Source organism: Copidosoma floridanum, unplaced genomic scaffold (genome assembly GCF_036245765.1).
Source record: "Copidosoma floridanum isolate Cflo_tuat_1 unplaced genomic scaffold, Cflo_Japanese_pri ptg000025l, whole genome shotgun sequence".
NCBI classification, from domain to species: domain Eukaryota; kingdom Metazoa; phylum Arthropoda; class Insecta; order Hymenoptera; family Encyrtidae; genus Copidosoma; species Copidosoma floridanum.
This window is the reverse complement of record NW_028321902.1, coordinates 5,292,974-5,314,191: the sequence shown is the minus strand read 5'-3', so window position 1 is coordinate 5,314,191 and position 21,218 is coordinate 5,292,974. Positions and strand designations below refer to the sequence as shown.

Below are 21,218 nucleotides of genomic sequence, written 5' to 3'. Positions count from 1 at the left end.
GAAGCAGCAGAAGAAGCCGCCGGCGAGGGAGAGAGAGAGAGAGAGAAGAGAGGAGTCTTTATAAGTGGGAGCCATCCGCGTCCTCGGGACTTACTCCCTCGAGAGAGCTCTCCTCGCGTGTGTGTGCTCTGTACAGCGCGGAACCCGGGGAAGAGGCAGCGCGGTTCTTTTTGGCTTTTGCGGTATATATCGTTCATCGGGAGGATACAGTTTTTTTTTTTTTTTTTTCCCAAGCAAAAGGGTGAGAAGAAGAGCAAGTTGCTGCGGAGTGCGCCCGAGGATGAGAAGCCCGCTCGAGTGATCGGTGCTGCGCGCAAGCTCGGGATCGGCTTTACCCCTTCTCGCATCGAACAGGGTGAGTTGGACCGTTTTTTTTTTTTTCTTCTTTGTTTTCCTTCTTCTTTTACCATTTCTTCCCCAACCCCCGAGTTTTTTTTTTGTATGCGTATACGTGACAATTTTTTAAAAAGTTTGGAAATGGATAATCGCTTAAAACGGAGAGTAAAACCAAACAAAAAAAAATAAATAAACATACGCGTGGACGGTTGAGTTAGGCCGAACCAATCACTTTTCGTTCGAGGTGTTAGGGGAATTTACAAGAGCATATTATATGAGTGGATGCTTATCGCGACCCGTTAAATTTCGAGGTGTATATAAATTGTGAGGTGAGCAATTAAGATCGTCAAGTTCCCATGACAACTGCATCGGCGCGGATAATTGCCCTCGTCCTTGAGACGTGTCTGCGCGTGAAACGCGTATTGTTCCTATTATTTGTGCGTTTAATACCTACACCCAAAAAAAAATTGTTTCCCGAAAAGGAAAATTTACAATCAAGTAAAAAATACTTTTTGCATCCAAAAAAAAAAAAAAAAAAAAAGAAAAACGTAAAAAAAAAACACTCGCGGAGCCCAAAGATACCCGACCGAGTGGATTATCAAAAATTACGTAAAAGCATCATTATCCCATCGGTGGATCTTTTAAATCTTTAATTTCGCGCGTATACACGGGTGTATATATATAAAACATGCAAACTTACAAACAATAGTGTCCTGTTCGTGTAATCGATTACGCGCGCGGACGCGCATAATTGGTCCCTATGCATACGGAAAGCCACTAAATCTTCAGCGTCGATAAAACAAAAAAAAAAAAACGTACACAAAGAGAGCCGCCCTTGAAAAAAAAAAAAAAAAAAAAAAGAATAAATGCATTTGTCCGGAGACAAGGACAGGAGTAATATGCTAAAAGTGCCGATGCCGGTGTCCGATTAAAGACACCCAATTACGGACACCCGCGAAACTCGACAGCTTAACCGTTTGTTGCTGTTACAATGTATACTTACCTATTGTACAGGCATATATATATATATACACGTGTGTACATACATGTATATTATATGTGTGTACACACACGTGTTACGTGCATAATATAATATATTATGTGAGCTGGTTCTCTCTCGGCCGCTTGGCCTCGTTCTCATGCCAAAATATAACGCGATGCGTGCGCGTATGTAGGTATATATATATAAGTACAGGTGATTCACGCGTGTCGCGCGCCGTGCTTGCACCGCTGCTCTCTGCAGTAAGTATACTTTTCCAGATTTACGGTTTTTTTTTTTTTTTTTTCTGTATTTTTTAGCCAAATCGGCGCAGTAAATAGGAATAAATCAATGTTGTTTGATAAGTTGTACACTGTGGAACCAAATACTTTTTCTCTTTTTAATAAAATGCGCAATGGTTGTGCTGACGGCAACCAAAGTATAGTATAGTATGCAAGAAATGTTTTACTCTCTATTGCATTTTTGTAACAGAGTTTATCAACGCAACTGCAATGAATTTTATCAAAAGAAAAAAGTTACAATTATACACGGTTGAAACGTGTGCTTGAACTTGGATTTACAGTGTACCCAAAAATACTCAGCTTCATGAAAAAAAAAACCCCCGACCCAACAACAAAAAAAGAAAAAGCAAACACGGGCAAAGCGTCATTTTCGCGCCTCGTATGCACCCATACCTCAAGCTCCGTTCGACAAGAGCCGCGATCCGGCAATCGCTTCCTGGTCTTTCAAACGTTTCACCATAAGCGGATTATTGTCCTCGCGCTAAATATGCACGCGCGACGTATACATGTAAATATCAATTTCGGTCACGCGCACCGATTTTCTTCCGCACACGTCAGCCAATTGTCCTCCTCCCCGATAACCCAAAAGTCCCAAATTGCAATCAATAATTCATCACGGGCCCGAAAATACGGCGAAACAATGAGCGTCGCCACCACCTCTTTTGTCGCGCAATCAAGGCCTCGATAAACATTAAAAAAAAAAAAAGGCCATATCTCCATCTTTTCTTCTCCCTCTGCCAGATGAAGATGTACGAGCGTAAAAGCCCCCGTCGATCGTTATCTCCGTTTTTCCTCTCTTGATCTACGGAAAACAAGCGAAAATGCTAATCCAGGCGCATTAGCGCTTATACTTTGGCGCGAGCGCGCGCATATATATATATATATATATATATATTGAAATTCCAGAGGTAAGAGGAAAATAAAGAGATATGGTGTAGGACGACGAGGCGAGAGCTGGTGTCTCTCGCGGACAACGGCTATATATAGGCTCCCTCGCGCGGGTGGAGGAAAAAAAAAGGGCTCTCTTTTCGTGTCCATTTTTTTTGTACCTTTGTGCAAGCGAGTCGTATATATTTCGAGATTTTCCACTTCGCGACGAAATAAACGGGGTCGCCATACGCGTGTAGTATATGATAAATATGACCTCTTTCTCCCCCGTTTAACCTGTCCTCCCTTTGTTATATCTATACGATGCATAGTGCACGTGTATTGTATAAATCACCCATTCCGTTCTCATCTTATCGTACCAGCTTTGATTTCTCTTTTACTTTTTTTTTTTTTTTTTTGTTTTCTTCCCTTTCAATTGCAAACTATTGCACACACACATCATACTAGTTTTAATTTTAAACAGTGAAAATTTCACTATTTGAGGGGGACAAGTGAGGATCGCCAGTCGATGTAAATATTCATCAGTTATCCAAATTGCACGATCCGTACATATTATTTCAACTGGTACCAACCGATTTGAATAATAAAACATCAACTTGGTGGAAATAGTGAATATATAACAGTTAAAAAAAGTTTGGCAACTTTGAAATAGTGAAACGGTTCGAATATAGTGTTGCATATAATATACACTATATGTGTACTGTTTTGAAAAATCTGTATACTTATCACGCAATTTGAGATCATATATATAGAGTACATAGTATCTATATCAACCCGTTAGAATCCAAAAGAGTAGTCTTTCCCATACCGATGACCGCGTCGACCCAAGAGATAGGGGGTGCACACGCAAATTATCATCGCCCGGAACAACTGGACTTGCCGCAAGGGGTGCCCACCACAACGAGAGATAAAACATCACGAGGACGACGACGAAACGTACCAACGGTGCTTGTGTGCATATGGCTATATGAAAGGGGACCCGCGCTTCCTTTTATAATTCCGTTCCGTTTGCTCGCCACGGGAAAAAGGAGATAGATCGCGCATACACTGCTTTGCCCGTCATCCAGGGAGTGTGTGTATATACATACACACAGCGGCTAACGAGCTCCTCTTTTCCTATATTATATGCCGGAACAGAGGCCCACGCGGACGCGAAGCAGGGGATTCCCCCGTTTTTGTCAAACTCTCTGTATATATGTATACTCCGCGAGTTTAGACATTTTTTTTCTTCCTCTCTTTATCCGAGTAGGAAGTCGCGCTTTTCTAATTGCTTTTTTGATAGGATGTTCTTTGTTTTTCCATCTCCAATAGCCGCGCGCGCCTCCTATGGGTATATTGCGCTCGTTTTTCCCAACCTTGGCAGTTGCGCGTCTGTCTCTGATACAATTTTCCTTTTCGCGTCCTTACGTAAGGCAAATAAATAAATAATTTCCACGAAGTAAAGGAATGCCGGGATTGTCGCATCCAGTACAAACAGTCTCCGGAGTAGTTTTCTTTCCCTCGAGTGGAAATAAAATTTAAAAAATGAAAATTTAATTCATCACAAATATCTCGCGTCATTGTGTGTCCACTGCACAGAGAGAGAGAGATAAATGAAAAATCCGCCGATGCGCGACCTCAGATTCCTTTTTTTTTTTTCCTTTTACGCGTGTACATGTAGGTGAAAACGGTGGCATGGGTTTTCTCGCCACGTTTCGTTATTAAAAAGTAATTAGTTCGATCGGAGAAGCGCGTACATGTTACACGCGTATATGCGTGACCCATTAACGCGACCTCGAAGGGAAGACACGTATACATCTCTCTCTCGAGAGAGAGAGTCAAATGACACATGCGGTGTGCATATCACTCGATGGTATGTATTATTGAACAAAAATCTAATTGGCGCGTCAATTAGGAGACGTGTCCAAAGCGATTCTCACGAGTTGTGACTCGAAGAAAAAAAAAAAAAAAACGAAACATTGTCCGGTACTTGTAGGTAATTAATAAAGCGCACTGACGTTGATTCCCTCGTTAAAATACCTCGGGGGTGGGGCGCACAGATTTCCGATTTGTCTCGAAACGCTATCGCGACCAACTTGTGTAGGAAAAAAAAAAAAAAAGAAAAACTACACGCAGTGACGCATAAAAGCGTTGTAATAAGCAACTCGAGTGATATATATATAAAAGCCGATCGTCTCGAATTTCTGAAAAAAAAAAAAAAAAGTCTCGAAGCACTGCATATATGTACAGTCGAACGAAGGACACTTACGCGCGAGCCAAGGAAATTCATTTCTCCAGCTAAGTACGACACATAATGCATAATCCATCCAACGATCTAACGGGCCGTGCGCGCGGCTGCACCGTACACCCGAAGACGCTACACACTCGTCACCATCACCACACACACACATATATATATATACGCTTATATTTATAAATAAATATGCGCACGCGTGTGTCATAAAAGCGATTTTTCTGCTGTTTATTGTGCTTTCTGCTCTGAGGGAAAATTGTTTCCTAATGAGACAGAGTCCACGGATGAAAAATTTCCAGGGTTGGGGGGGAGGGGGGAGGAGATTCTGAGGACTGATTGCGATTAAACGCGCTTTCGTATGTATACGCACATGTATAATAATCCGTGAGGTGCAATGGAAAAAAATGATGATGGTGATGCTGGTTAATTGCGACGAGACGTTGACGGTCGTCGTCATCGGTTGGAATATACACGCGCATATATATATATGTTTATTGTAATATCGTTGTTCGATATTGATTAAACGTTACGATGGCTCGGTGATTATGCAAAAAAGGCTCGTTGGGTACGGGTGAATTCGCGAGGTATGATAATTGATTGGACGATTGGTCGTTAAAATGTTTTATATGTTACGCGGGGGACAAGAGCCGCGTGTTTTTGATTTGTGCATCCAACAGGTGTGTATACCTTGGTATCGACGCTATGAAGGTTGTGTGGATGGGGATTTATCATTTTTTTTTTTTTTTTTTTTTTTTTGATGTGCGATTCAATCAATTTTAACTATACTCTTTTTATTTTTATGTGATTCAAAAAATCTAATCAGTTACTCGAGCAATCATTTATATTTTTTATGCCGAAAAATGAATAGTTACAGATATATGTGCTTTTGGGATTGACAATTGCTCGTAGCTTACTCTGAACTAAACTAAACTCAAACTACATAAAAAAAATGGGTTGAGATGATTTTTTAAATTTTATTCAAAGCTAAAACATGAATCTCTTGAATGGTATTTGTTTAGTTGTTAATTTAAAGAGACGTACTTTTTTTTTATTAAATCAAATCTTCTTAGAGAGAGTTTTTTCATTGACGGAAACTTAGGCGTGAATATATACACTGTTTCAATTTTTTTTGAAATACATAATTTTTCTTCTAAAACTGCAATGCATTATTAAAGTTTGTAAAAAAATATTTGTCCTTGCAACTTACAACAAAGTACTTGAAAAAATAAATTTTTTTTTTTTCTGTAATCACTTGATTGGCAAACTTTTTTTTTTTAACGAAATGAATAGCTACATCAAAATTTAAAAGAATAAACACAATTTCGAAAAAAAAAAGAGTCAAAGTACATTAAAATATTTGATAAACAAATAAACTTTAGTATCTCAAACGTATTATCAGCCAGAAAAAAAGCAATTTTTTCTCGATATTGCGAGTAGAAAATAAAAAATTATTTTTCCGTACAGTATATAAAAATCTTGCCAAACAAGGGTAACAAATCGTTCACCTGTAGGCTGCATAAAAATCAGTAAAAAAAAAAAAAAAAAGAATACCCCGCGATGCGTATACGTGTGTTAATCACCTCTCAGCCTCACTGCTTACCACACTTTTCGCGATCAATGGCACATCATAACAATATAATACCGCATTATCCACCGACTACTAAGCAGTTAGCTATTTAGGTATCCGATGTACTTATAACCCACGGGCTCGCACACAACAAAAGAAACGAGTATACCGTATACTTGTATATGGGGTGTCGAGTGTAACACAGTTGGTATACATATATAGCCATTTTCATAAATCAACGTGTCGCGCGTTACACACACGGCCAAAGTGGAGCTTTGCCGTCCATTAGCACCGTATAGGCATATTAGGTACAGGGTATATTTACTTTGCGAACCGCGTAAGAGAATAGCTATGCCGCATCCTCGCGGGGAATAATAAAACAAAACAATCCTGGATGGAAAAAAAAAAAAAAAACAATTTATAGCCACACGTAGACGCGAGCGTGATGTGTACTTGTACTCAAAGTGTAAAGGCAATTTGCCGGTTTCTCCGTTTTTAGCGTCATAGCTCATAGAGCTCGATATGGTAGGGGGTACGTGTTGTTCATTGGCTCAACCGATTTAACGTATATTAATAACGCGTATATAATATGTATATACGAACGAACGATCGATAAAATTAAGGTGGGCGAGAGAAATGACCGGTACCGGGAGATGCGGAAGGAAGGGGGAGAAAGATCGCGCGATACAGGAGCAAAGTGTATACGAATACAATATGAGGATTCGAGTTGATGTTATAATTTAATTGAAAGGGGGAAATTTAATAAGGGAATATATTTGTACCTATACGCGTGTATAAATTTATCAAGTGCAAAAGACTCTTTGATGATTCGCCCGTCTCTCGCGAAGACGCATCGGCGAGGGTTTTCGTGCAAAGATTCTCGCACGGTTCGTGTGTATATGTATAGAGTCAGTAACCCAATATCATGGCATACATAAAAACTAAAAACACACGTCAATTTTTTTCGCACCACCATGTATTACAGGTATAAATATAAATATATACATATATATAGATAAAAAATGCTTGCGCAGGGGACATTGTACACCTGCATAATGTCACATGAGTACATGAATATGGGAAAGAAAAAGAGTTGGCTGTGTGGTCGGCGTATATGTGTAACACGTGTATTTATATATGTATCTGCATGTGGTACGCACAGCCTTGTTGAAAGTTGCAAGGCCGCGATCCCCCACCTTTGCTTGTTGTTCGGTGCAGGTACTATAACACGGATTATTTCATTCTCTCTCTCTCTCCTTTAGCAGGAAGATATTTATAATGTGTGGATCCGCGAGTCACCTTATCCCGCTCGGTTGTTCATTCATTCGTTCGGTTTGAGATCGGAACAATTCTTTTTTTTTCTCTCCCCCCCTTTTCGAGCGTTGGGACTTTGAGGCTTATAAAAACGACCATCAAGTTGCCAACAAGTGTGTATATAGATTTTTTTTTTTTTTTTTTTTTTCAACATGCACATCAATTGCATCTGACTTGGGACACATGTATATATATACTTTATCCAATTGGTTTAAGTTGCGTTTTTCTCTCAAAAGTGTGATGCATTGTTTGTGTTTGAACAACAACAAAAATTGTTTTTTTCAGTACATTTGAAGGAATTTGATAGTTTAGAAGAAACACTTGATTCAAAATACTTATAGCAATGAGCTTTATACATTTCGAGTATGTAGGACTTGACATCTGTCGGAAAAAAATGTATACTTTTGATATAGTGACAAATGAAAAGTTTTGTTGGGCAAGAAAAAAAAAAAAATAAATTTAGTTTGAAATCGTTTGAAAATTCACGAAACAAATTGTGCCCAAGTCAGCTCCAGACCACATTATTCAGGAGCAGCATCAAAATCAAAGCGATAAACACCGCAACGACGGTATGTATATAATAATATAAGCTCGGACATGGCCTTTATTTCACTTGTTATATATTTCATACACTTCCCACCGCGAATCTGTCATACTTGTAATTATACGGGTCAATGTCTCGCCGACGCCGAGAGGGTAAACACACATAATAATAATAATCGTAACAATAACAATCTCCATCGCCGAACGGGTTCATCGTTGCACCGCTACAAAAACGTTGTCTGTATATGTATATATATATATATACCCTGTGTAATATACGCACCGCGCGATTACAACCTTGAAAGATTGTCGATTTCGATCTCTCGCGCATCGAGTACGTATATATATATATATATACATTTGCATGAATTTTAATATCTCGTGTTGTGTGGGCACATTAGCGTCAAGCACGTAATAACATACGAAACGTCGACGACTCTGTTTTGTTGCGCTTGTGCTCACATAATTATCCGATCTTATCAATCTCAGGAGCGTAGAATGCGCGAGTTACATTGTAAAAGGCACGCGTATAACGCGCATATATTTTTTTTTTTTTTTTTTTTTTTTCGATCAAAGGGGATACTCGATTGGACTTGTAAGGCAACTTGTATATACACCCCGAGTCCGATTGTAAAAGTGTGTAGGTATGTATGATTGCAAAACGATCGTACGGTAAGGAGCAGGAAAGGGAACTGGTTCGTTTAACCATTGCAATCATTGATACAAAAAATTCTTTTTTTTCTTCTTCTTCTTCACTAGTTTTGTAGTACAACTCATCTGCGATATTTTTCACTGTACCGAGCAATTAAGTTCGAGCCACACTATAAATTGGAGAAGGAAAAAAAAAATGGACCCTCCACCACAAAACTGCATATTGATATTCGATGTACATGGGTACAATACAATGTTATAAGGTAAAAACCCCGAAAAAAAAAAAAAAATTCGGCCATGAAACAGAGAAGTAATGATGACTAGCGCCTATCTTTCTTTTTTTTTTTCAACTCCTTATTATACTCATATACGTATAGAGGAGGATGAACAATACGAGGAGCGTGCGTGTACAATTGCAATAAATGACCGAGCGAAGCGTCGCTTGTACTCATCAGCGGTGTTATCTCGACGTATCGTCTTTGGTACACGGATGATGATGATGATATTTTTATTAATACACGAGCCTCCCTCTGTCATCGCTCGTATCGGAGCTTCCAGATAAACATAGGCTACCGCCACTGCTGCCGAGATCACTCGACTATGCGAGAGAATATATATTTATATACGGGGACAATCGGGCAAAAAGCTCTCGACTCGTAGCTGTCCCGGGGAGCTGATCTGGTTTTTTTTTTTTTGGGGGGGGGGGAGCTAGTATAGTGGTTTGCTCATGTATACAAAATAGGGCTGTGCTTTATGGGACCGATGAATTATTCATCCGTCGATTCCGTTAAATGCCGCGCGTATATTTGTATCGCGCGTTTGTACGGGGGAGAAACTTAAGAGATCCCCTTTTTTTTTTTACGCCCACTGGAATAGCTGTTGGGTCGTTGAGCTCCTCTGCAATCCAAGGTCGTCTAGGGTGAGAATCCTGCGCGAGGAGTCGATGGTTGCGTCTGATTTGTCTTTTGGACATTAATTTTTTTTTTTTTTTTTTTTTTTTTTTACAGCTCCGCGAGTAAGGGGTGGTGTACGAGGGAGGGGGGACGCATGCGCAGGATTTCAAATGAATGCGATATTCGAAAATCTAGGAAATCGCGAAATGTTGCCTTTTACGTATTTAATTCGTCACACGCGCGTATAATTACACATCCCTCCGTGAGAACATGTTATATTATGCGTAATACACATATTTATTTTAATGGTATATATTAATAACTCGAATTGCGAAGAAATTAATAATGTAATCAAATTTCGGGTTCACGATAAACATGCGGGTACACGTGTTTCCCAAACTCTCGTACAATAATCAATATTTAAAACTATTGTACAATAAAAATCTTGAAGCTATATGTAGTCCGCATTTCCGCGGCTTTTCTTCCAACTCGCGCGCACATGTATAGCAATAACTCCATATACGATTACTGTTTCCCCCGCTGTGGAAAAAAAAAAAAAAAAAAAAAAAAACACTTGCCCACTAATGAAAATTTCGCTTGGCACGTACGTCCCTCTCGCTCTTCTCGGAAAATCCGCGACAAAGGCGCGACCTTCGCGATCAGCTTCTTCCCCGCATTTTTCGAGGGACTCGAGCGACCATCTCTTTTCTTCCCTCTCCGCGCCGATACATATTCACACACATCGGGGCATCTTTCTTTTTTTCTTTTTTTTTTTTTTTTTTTCTTTCTCGAGAGATGACACGTACGTTTTATACGTGGAATCGCGAATTAAAGACGCGACAAAAGAAAACACATCTCGCGCGCGCACACATATAGGGAAAAACACCCGTGCGCACGTAAGTACAATACACATCGGCAACGAGACGGAGAAGAAGAAGAAGAAGATGAGTATATACGTGTAGCCATTAACCGGCGTGTACAATTAATACACGGCCGCGAGATATAAAAGTTTATAATATGTATATATAAGTGCGCGTCTCACTACCGATCAAGGCCGTGTAAGATCCAATACAGGTGGTTCACTTTTTCACTTCGTCATGAAAATGTATGTATACCCTATGGCGTCAAACGTTATGGTACACGCAGCAATTTTCCATCTCCGTGATCTTCCATAGCTGATGGTCGCGCCGAGAGAGGTGTGTGCACTCCCTTCCCCCTTTATACATATATATGCTCGAGAGAGGATTTTGCGATGTTAAACGGAAGCTTTTGTATATATATTTATAATACATATATGGTACGGGCAATTTTTGTAAAAGAAAAAGGTGTAATAACCGGTTGTTGTATGTGTTTTGCCTGTCGCGCGTTGCGCATATAAGGGGGTGAGGGGACCAATGTGTACAATGATGGCTATTAGCGTCGGATGCGAGTGTGTATTACGGGGAGATGCGATAAATCAATGAGGCGGGTTGTACATCGACGAATAACAAACGAGAGCCGGCGATTTTAAATATAGCCAATCAAGCGCGCCGGCGTCTCGTCGGTAAAGGGACACGTCCGATCGGTAGGGAGAGCGGAAAAGCTTAAGTGTATATCTCGTCTCTCGCGGTTGGATTTGACGCGTTGGGACAATATGCGCTCGAGAGAGAGATAGTATCGATCGAGTGTCAATGGGTATATGTAAAGCGAGAAAATTGCGGATTCGAGCGCACATACATACGATATATTCGAGATGATTTTTCGATAAACAAAGTAAACGTCATCGAGGCTCATTTGCGCGTGTATAAATATGAAGAATGTGATTTTATGATGGCTGTGTTTTTGTACTGGTTGTCGGGTGATTGTAAAATAATTTTCATTGTATAAATATGTATATATGTATACGCGGCCGATTAACGCAAATGAACGATCGATCGGCGGATTAAAACCTTGTTTGCCAACAATACCTCGCTCGCTTCGTGTAATTGAGTGCTATAAGTGTACGCGCCGGCGGCCGAGTTTATGAATGAGCCCCGGCGCGCATAAATTATACCCGAGAGGTGTATTCGACTACCGTCGGGGTAATTTGGTTGTTGTTATTATTGAAAAGTGGTGGTGATTTTTACTTTTTTTTTTTTTGTTTTAAGGCTTCGAGACATGTTGATGGCTGATTCCTCGCTTATGAATATGTCAAGTAACTTAATTTTATTGCAAATGGAGTAACTATCATATAATATATATGTGTGTAATATAAAATATTTTGATGAAGCGTTGTGCAAGGATGTGTTTGCTGGGAAGGTTCTGCTAGTGATTCAGAATGAAACGATGTTTGATCTTTGATCTAATTGTTTAATTATCATTTAAGTACATTAACTGCACGTAGCAACAGTGTTTCTTTGATTTTGTATAAAATAGTGGGCCTTACTTAATTAACTGGGAGAATTTCTAGGAGGTTGTACGGGCCTATTGTCAAATTGTTAATCTCTGATTATCATTTACGAACGACGTGTAAATGTGAAAAGAATAAATGGTGAAAATCGGATAGTTCAATGGTAGAGGTCACCGAGAGCTGTACAATGATTTATGTAGAATACATTGTACAGCAATTTTAATTATTTAATTGGAATTCGTGTGTTTATATATATATATATATATATATCCGTCAGGGTTGAAATAACGTGGCTGTACATGCATCCAAAGTCCTATACTGAAATTGTAAAAAATATGTTACACTGTCATACCTCGTAGAAAAAAAGTGAATAAACTTTTGCGTGATCAACGACTTTCGGTTTGGAGGAAAAAAGAAAATACAAAGCTTCAGATATTATTTATCCAGCGGATTCAACTGCATAATTCCGATGAACGCGATATATTTACAGTAAAGAGCCACCGGTTTTTCCTGCTACATTCCTCCTCATTGAGTTTCAAAAATAAATCCCACTTTACGTATCTGTTTTTTCAACAAACAATCACGTTACGCGCGTGACGAGTATAGATGTATCGTATACGTGCCGATCTCGTGTGTACCTTATGAGCGTTGTTGTTGTGACGGTAAAAACCGGCGATAAGAATTTTTACTCTTATCTTACAACGTGTCTCTATAACCAAATGCATGCGTACTTTGTACGGTGTATGCACATTGTTGATTTAATCTGATTGCACGCGCTGATTAAGTGACTGACAATACGAAGCTGGTAATCAAACAACTAGCTGTTTACCAAAAATCAATCATTTTCATATATACATGCATACTAGCACTGCTTTATAATTATCAGACTTGGGCAAGAATGTTTTTTCAATGCTTTTGTAACATAATTTTTTGCTTAAAATGTAATACATTTTTTACTCAACACATTTTTTTCAGTAATAACAATGCATCACAATATATTTGAAAGGAAAGAGAGTTAACGTGTTTGAATATTTCACACAAGATGTATTTTACAAACGAACATTAGATTGTGATTAGTGATGTGATGAATAAAAAAATTTTCTCGGTAAAAAAATGCAACAAATTTAGGGAAAAAATGTGCACAACAGTGAGCAAGAAATAATTAATTTAGAAAAAACGATTCAAAGTGTTTCAAAAAGTATTTAAAAATTTTATTGATGAAATACTTAACAATAAAATTGAATATCTAAAGAATTACAGCCATTATCTGCTAGAAAAATTTTTAATCAACATTGGATTATGAGTAGTGATGTAATGAATAAAAAAATTTTCTTAGCAAAAAGAAAATTGAAGTATTTAAATATTCGATTGATAAAGTACTTAACTGTACACTTTAATACCTACAATGTACTTATCTGCCAGAAAAAAATGTTGTTCTCAATATTGTATTGCGAATATTAATGAATGAAAAAAATGGTCTCTGCAAACAAATGCACTGCATTTAGAAAAAAAATTTGCATAACAGTGAGCAAAAAAATCGGTATGGAATAAACATTAATTGTGTTTAAATATCCGATTAATGAAATACTTAACAATACACTTTAATATCTAAAATGTATCTGTGAGAAAAAAAATGTTTTTCTCCATATCGTATATAGTGAATATATTGATGGATGAAAACTATGACCAAAACAAAAGTCCACTTGGGAAAAATAAATGTTTTTTCATACCGAGTTGAAATGTCCCTGGAATAATGGTGCCCCGGTCCGCTCATTATTAATGGTATATGCACCGCGGCTCCAGCATCGCCGAGCCGTCGTCACGCCGATCTTATTGCAAACGAGGGAAAGAAGAAACCCCCCCCCCCGTCGAAACTAGGAAGTAGAGCCGAGCGTCCGAAGAAAGGAGATGCCAGATAGCGCGAATATAAATTCCAGCCGGGCACCGTCCTCCTCTCCCTCTATATATCTCTCGCCGATCTGCCTCTCCCTGGGCCTCTTCGCTCTCATTTTTATCATTTTCCCCTCCTCGCGCTCCTCGTCCCGTGGGACTCGGGTTTACTGTTACGGATAGACCGAGCAGATAGTAAAATCCGCGAGTGATGCGCCGAGAGAACAATGTTTTCGCGCGAAAGGGAAAAACACACAAGTATCGTTTGCCCCCCACTACTATGCACGTTTTTACCTGTCGCACTCGCTAATACTTTCTCGCTCGAGTCAACGATAAACACTACGCGCAATGAGATAATGAAAAAAAAAAAAAAAAAAAGAATCGTATCTCACGTGGCACCGGCTTCGAAAACACGCACCTTGTTTTTTTTTATTTATGTTATATTACATACTTTTCGAAGATGTTTAGCCGGAGCGGGCAAGGTGACACTTCCTGGGTATTGTTTATTTGCATATATATACATATTTACCGAAATGATCCGTATTTTCGAAAACACATCGCGGTGATAAAAAAAGTTTTTTTTTGTTTTCTTTTTCGAATCAAAATACCACGTGAGAGATGCAAGTTTTCGGGAATACCGCGGTTACGTTTAAGTATAAAACGAGATCCGTATCGTCTTAGCCGTCAGTGAGTTGTCGTGTCGGATGTGTGTCTACGAGACTGTTGATCCATTACCCGCTTGAACTTGACACTTTGCGACGAAACGATCGTAAGTAGAGGACCTAATTTATTTAGATGGAAAGACAAAAGGTTTTTTTGGACCAAAAAAAAATAATAATCATTTTTTTACTGGGAATAGATTAATTGGTAGGTTAACAGAAATCCAGAAGTGTATTAAAAAAAAATAATAATAATAATAATAATAATTACCGGATAAGAAAATAAGATCGCTTTACAGACTAATAAAGCGCTATTTGAAATTGAAAAAGTGTTTATTTAGGGTAACGTAACATAGTTAATCACAAATAATAAAAAAATAACATGGTTTTAAAGAAAATGTAAAAAAAAAATAATAATAGTAAAAATTACTTCGGTCCAAAAAAAAGAGGGTAAACAGCTGATTTTATATTTTTATTTTTAAAAGTAAATTTTATGTACTATTAATTCAGAATTTCTTCGAAGCAAAGTAATCTTAAGTTCTGTTTCAAAAAATTACTTTTACAACTAAAACTTTTCTTTCAATTTATAGAGTAATAAAAAAAAAAAAAATCTTTTCGTACGTTAATGTTAATTTTTTTAACATCAATATAATCAATAATATCAATGTAAGGGTTTCCTTACAAAGTTTTGTTCAGTACAGTGAAGAAAATTATTTCCGATAAACAAAGAATAAAGTGTTGACAATTAATTATATAAAAAATAATAAAATGTGAAATTTATAACATAACTTATTGTTTCGCTAAAAACAGGTACCTTAGACCATTGTTTTATTTGGCACTAACAATTTTTTTTTTCTTCCCTTTAATTAACAAAAATAACAAACTTCTGAACAACAAAATACTTACACCTAATGAAAAAAAAAAAATCTCGTTCTTCATTATATCCCAACAAAATACTTATCGCATTACAGGCGCCATCCGATCTATAAGCCTAAGCTTAGAGTGACACGTCAAGTAGCTGCTAACGATATACTAAGAACAAAAAAAAAACAAAGCTCACGTCTCATGCATTACGTATGAAGCTCGTAACGAGGTGGTCGCGGAAAACGTGAAAAAAAAAAAAAAATGATCGGCATACACCGTTGCCCCGGCTAAAAAGGCCCCGATACCATCTGGACGAACGCCAGGGCCTCTCGATACGTATCGCGAGGCCTTTTTCCCGGCCCATGTTCCATTAAGCCCGACATTCGCGATTCCACCCCCGTAAAACGGCCAACCGAGCCTCAAAAGTGGGGAACCACCGCCGGTTTCCAATAACAAACGCGTCAAGAGGAAAAAAAAGGAAAAAAATACAGGTGCTTCGTCGGAGATAAAGATGAATAAGCAAGTTAACGCGCGCGGGTTTAATCGCTCGTGTGTAAAACGATGACAAGGTGTCGGCGGCGTGAACGATCCCGACACGCGCGCGCGTACAAATTTATACTTTTATGCCGGTGGTGGTACATTAAAAACTGAACATATACGTATTTCATCGCATCCACCTAACGATAGCCTCTCGGATGAGTGTTAAGATAATCAAAAACAATCAACAAAGCATTCCTCGGGTGCGATAAATCGCATTAATAGCGAAACGCAGTAGTTACAACTACCCCCGGGCACTTGTAATCAAATCTCCCCCAATCCGTCTTTTCACGAGCGATTTTTCTATTCGACTAATGGACCTTCTTTTTATTTTTCCCCAGGAGTGACAGGAGCCCATAGACGTCATGCGCGGTACACTGCACCTGCTGTGCGTCCTCGGGACCATAGCGTTCCTCCGAACGGCCGAGTGTGGTGAGTATTAATTTGCGAGGTAGCTATAACGATAATCGAAATTAATCGCCAAAGTACAAGTTGAAACGGGGATTTAATTGAAACGATTAATCACCGGCACGTACCCGATCACATTGGAGCTATATATATCCGCAACGGATAGAGTCCCTTTTAAATTATACACGACAACGGGCGGTGGGATTTGCATAGCGAAAATTAAGCGGAGCTTGTCTCCCCGTGACATTATCGATCGGCGAAAATCGGTACGAGAGTCGATCGCAAATGAACCACGCCGCGTCTCCTGCCAATTACGGCCGGGCGTCGCGGTTGTCGTCAAACTGGTTTCCCGCGCCGTGGGCACGCTCGAAGCGGCGAAAAACGAAGAAAAGCCGCCCCCCCCCCACAGATAAAACGCGCCCGGGAATTTTCTTCGCGTCTCCCGAACCCGGCGATAATACGATTGCCGTGCCACCCCGTACGACGTGTTCTTCCCCACTTTTTTTTTTTCCTCGCAGCTTCCGACAAAACGTCAATCGCGTCCCGAAGTCTATCGTCGACTGGTTTTAACGGCCGATTGTTTTCTTCCAAGGCTTCCACGACAACGAAGTTTACGACTACCCTCACAGCGATGGCAGGAAAATCAGGCAACAAGGCTCGGGATCCTTCGTGTGTACAAAAGAGGGCTTCCACCCGGACCCGAGCGACTGCCGGAAGTTCTACAGATGCGTCGACTTTGGCAACGCCAGTCCGTTGACAATGTTCTCGTTCGAGTGCGGCGAGAACACGGTGTTCTCCCCGTCGAACGGCAACGTTTGCGTCCACCCCAATTACAGCGGCCGGACCGAGTGCTGCGAGCCGGGCAACGAGATCGACCACGGCGACACCGGCGGGTGGGATCCGCAGCAGCAGCAGAAACCCGAGTACCCGTCGCAAACGCAGAGTCCGACGTTACCGACCCCGCACCCCAGCTCTCCGGTCCAGCCTCAGAGACCCCAAGGTCCGAGTCGTCCGGCTACGCCGCAGAGACCTCAGGCCCCGAGTCGTCCGTACAGCCCGCAGAGACCTCAAAGTCCCCAGAGACCCTCTTACCCGGCTCATAACCCCGGATACCCATATCCACCGCCAAGACCTCAGCCTACGTTTGAACCGCCGAGGACTCAGAGACCCCAAGGGACGTCGCAACCTCAGTACCCGGGCACGTCGCCACAGCCGCAAGGTCCTAAGACCCCAAGTCCTGTGGATCAGTCGCAGAGGCCGGAGAAGCCACCGAGTTGCGCGGGTTCGGGTGGAGCTTGTGGGAATTCGCCGGGTTGCGCGGAAGAGGGATTCTTTGCGAATCCGGACGATTGCCATAAGTTCTACAGGTGCGTCGGTGACGGCTCGCGGTTGCAGAGACACGACTTTACTTGTGGCTCCGGAACAGCGTGGGATCAGAGTTTACAGACGTGCAATCACGAGGGCAGTGTGCCAGGATGTGGATCTGGAAATCAGCCATCGGTGGACTCGTCCCAACCGGGCCAGCCTTCGAAACCGATGTATCCTCCGTCCCGACCCACACAACCACCGACGCAGGCCACTTCGCAACCGCCAAATCCACCATCGCAAGGGCCAACGCAGGGCACATCGCAACCACCAAATCCTCCATCGCAAGCGCCAACACGGCCGACAACACAGTCACCACCTACTCAGAGCACCAAAGGCCCTGCATACATTCCACCTACGGCACCAAGTAGACCGGGAAATTGGCCTCCATCGGCAGGCAGACCGTCACCTCCTTCTGGTGGTAATGGTCAGACTGGAGCAGCTGGAACTGGTGGAAGGCCGTGTCCACCGACCGGCTCAAATGGCTGCACTGAAGCGGGTTTCCACCCCAATCCCGAAAATTGTCACAAATTTTACCGATGTGTCGATGAAAACGGCTCATTGCGTAAATACGACTTCGAGTGTGGAGCAGGAACTGCTTGGGATCAGCAATTGCAAACGTGCAACTACGAAAGTGCCGTGCCAAGTTGCGGTGGTGCAGGACAGTTACCACAGACTGATTCATCTGCCGGAGGTCAGAGACCGAGCACTGGAGCTGGTCCACAAACAGAGCAGCCCAGCACTGGCACAACTCCTGGAGTTCAGCAGCCAGGACCTTCTACGCAACCTGGAAATGAACAAACCTCATCACCAGGCGCTTCCCCTACTCCTCCAGTTACCGATTCGAGTCAATCTACTTCGGGACCGGTTAGCACTCAGCCAACCACCGAATCAACGCCTGCACCTTCAACTCCACAAGTAACGCAGCCTTCGACAGAAACTACTGGTCAAAGCACCACATCGCCTCAACCTTCGAGTCAACCACCAACTCAACAACCTGGACAGACCACATCTCCACCAAGTGGTCAAAAGCCTCCCGCTCCGGGCTCTGGTTCTCAACAGAAACCAAGTGGTAGTTGCACAGGAGAAGGATTCTTCGCCAATCCTAACGATTGCCACAAATTCTATCGATGCGTTGGCAATGCTCCGAGCTTCACCAAATACGATTTTGACTGTGCCCCGGGAACAGCTTGGGACCAATCTCTGCTCACGTGCAACCATGCTTACCTTGTAGCATCTTGCGGCTCGTCCCAAAATGAAATCATGCCAGGACAACCAGGTGAACCGGGACAACCAGGTGAGCCAGGACAACCAGGTGAACCGGGAAAACCAGGAGAGCCAGGACAACCGGGTCAACCAGGTGAGCCAGGACAACCAGGTGAACCGGGAAAACCAGGAGAGCCAGGACAACCAGGTGAACCGGGAAAACCAGGAGAGCCAGGACAACCAGGTGAACCGGGAAAACCAGGAGAGCCAGGACAACCAGGTGAACCGGGACAACCAGGAGAGCCAGGACAACCGGGTCAACCAGGTGAGCCAGGACAACCGGGTGAGCCGGGACAACCAGGTCAACCGGGTGAGCCGGGACAACCAGGTCAACCAGGTGAGCCGGGACAACCAGGTAAACCAGGTCAACCATCAAAACCACCGACTGAAACGTCATCCTCACCAGCACCGCAACCCTCAACATCCGAAAAACCTGAAGAAAACAAAACCGAGGCAACTCCAGCAAGCACAAGTGGAACGTCACCTGCGTCGACGGCAGGTCCTACGTCACCTTCGACACCTCCCACCGACTCTGGGTCCAAGCCAGATTGCAACCCACCGAAGAAAAACAATACGATAGTGTGTAACGAAGCCGGCTTCTACCCCAATCCTACTCGTTGCGACAAGTTCTATCGCTGCGTGAACAACGGAAGGGGCTTCAACGTCTTCCACTTCGATTGTCCCCCAGGCACGATATTCGATCCGAGCATCGACGTCTGCAACTACCCCGAATCCGTGTACCCAGCCCGCGACTGTGACAATGGCCAAGGTGGCGTATCACCACAGGCATCCGAACCACCTGCCCCACAACAATCCACGCAATCTCCTACGCCTACGCCCAGTATGTCTCCAGCCACCACGAGCTCCCAGAGCACGACACAGGCCCAAACTACACCCGGCTCGCCCACCCCAATCCCCGAAGGTACCACGCTACCATCCACCGAAGACTCCTCCACCGAGCCCCAAACTTCTGGAACGACGGAAGGTAGCACCGAGGGTACGACGACAAGCCCCGACGCAACCACCTCCCCAAGCACTTCCGAAGGTACGACGACCTCCGAAACCGACTCAACGACGTCGCCCCCGACTTCGGCTGAAACGACGACAGCCGGAAGTACCGAAGCCATGACAACTGCCGGAAGCACCGAAGCCATGACAACTGCCGGAAGCACCGAAGCTATGACAACAGCTGGCAGCACGGAAGCTACCACGCAACCGTCGAGCTCGGAAATGACGACGATGACCACGGCACCGGAGGAACAACAATCGACGACGGCACCGACGAGCACCGATGCCGCCACGACGACCCCATCGACGGACATGATGACGACGATGCCGAGCACCAGCGACAAACCACCAACGCCCGACAACTGTCCCGCACCGGCCAATCTCACGGACGAGCAGATCATCCTCGTCTGCCCCACCGGGTTCAAACGGCACCCCAAGCTCTGCAACCTATTCTACCAGTGCACCCAGGGCGACGCCATGCAAATCAAGCTTTTGCTGCTCCAGTGTCCCGAGGGCTTGATATTCGACGAAAAGGAGAACAAGTGCCTCGCCGAGGCCGACAGCAGCGATAAGTGCACGGGGGGAATAGCCGATAAACGCACGACCCGCAGGAACCTCAAGCGCCGAGCCACGTCTCCCGTGAGTATAGTATTTGCAATTTTTTCTTTAATTTCGTGATTATGATGTGTATATTTGAAAAAAATATATAATGACTCACCACTTTGTGCGTATATGTTATATAGGTCGAGGTGACGTCGAAGACCTTGTGCCCGGAAGAGGGCCACTTCCCGCACCGGGACGGCTGCAGCAACATATTCTACAAGTGCGAGCGCGACGCCAATCTAGTGCTCCAGGGCTACCTGTACAAGTGCCCGAAGGACTTTGTGTACTGGTCGGTGTCCAGGCGTTGTGAGCGCGCGGCGAGACTGCCCATGTGCTCGAGTATGGCCGAGGAGGTTGAGTACGAGAACGACACCTGGGAGAACCGTTGGGAGATACCGATCGAGGATCGCAATCTGTCAGCGAGGTCGCTCCTCTACGACGATTGAGCCACTTTTCGGAAAACGAGTGACAGATGAAGTATAACATATTCAAAATTTGCTCTTGGGTAAAGAAGGGACGATTATTTATACACCTTTTGCTCGAG

General features: G+C 42.6%; 1 protein-coding gene across 1 annotated transcript; it reads left to right on the top strand.

Annotated features, from left to right (window-relative positions):
- The first annotated feature begins 218 nt into the window (after positions 1–218).
- LOC106636129 (uncharacterized) lies at positions 219–21,140 on the top strand. The gene is made up of 5 exons (XM_089595140.1): positions 219–355; positions 16,366–16,456; positions 17,025–19,076; positions 19,401–20,719; positions 20,815–21,140. Exons 2-5 carry the CDS (start codon positions 16,390–16,392, stop codon positions 21,118–21,120), a joined length of 3,744 nt encoding a protein of 1,247 aa, XP_089451266.1. The 5' UTR covers positions 219–355; positions 16,366–16,389; the 3' UTR covers positions 21,121–21,140.
- The last annotated feature ends 78 nt before the right edge of the window (positions 21,141–21,218 follow it).

Bases quoted from the DNA above. Each gene is read 5' to 3' on its own strand.
- LOC106636129 (XM_089595140.1), top strand. From the start codon at position 16,390: ATGCGCGGTACACTGCACCTGCTGTGCGTCCTCGGGACCATAGCGTTC. The intron at 16,457-17,024 runs GTGAGTATTAAT...TTTTCTTCCAAG, and splicing joins CCTCCGAACGGCCGAGTGTG to GCTTCCACGACAACGAAGTT. The intron at 20,720-20,814 runs GTATTTGCAATT...TATGTTATATAG, and splicing joins CCACGTCTCCCGTGAGTATA to GTCGAGGTGACGTCGAAGAC.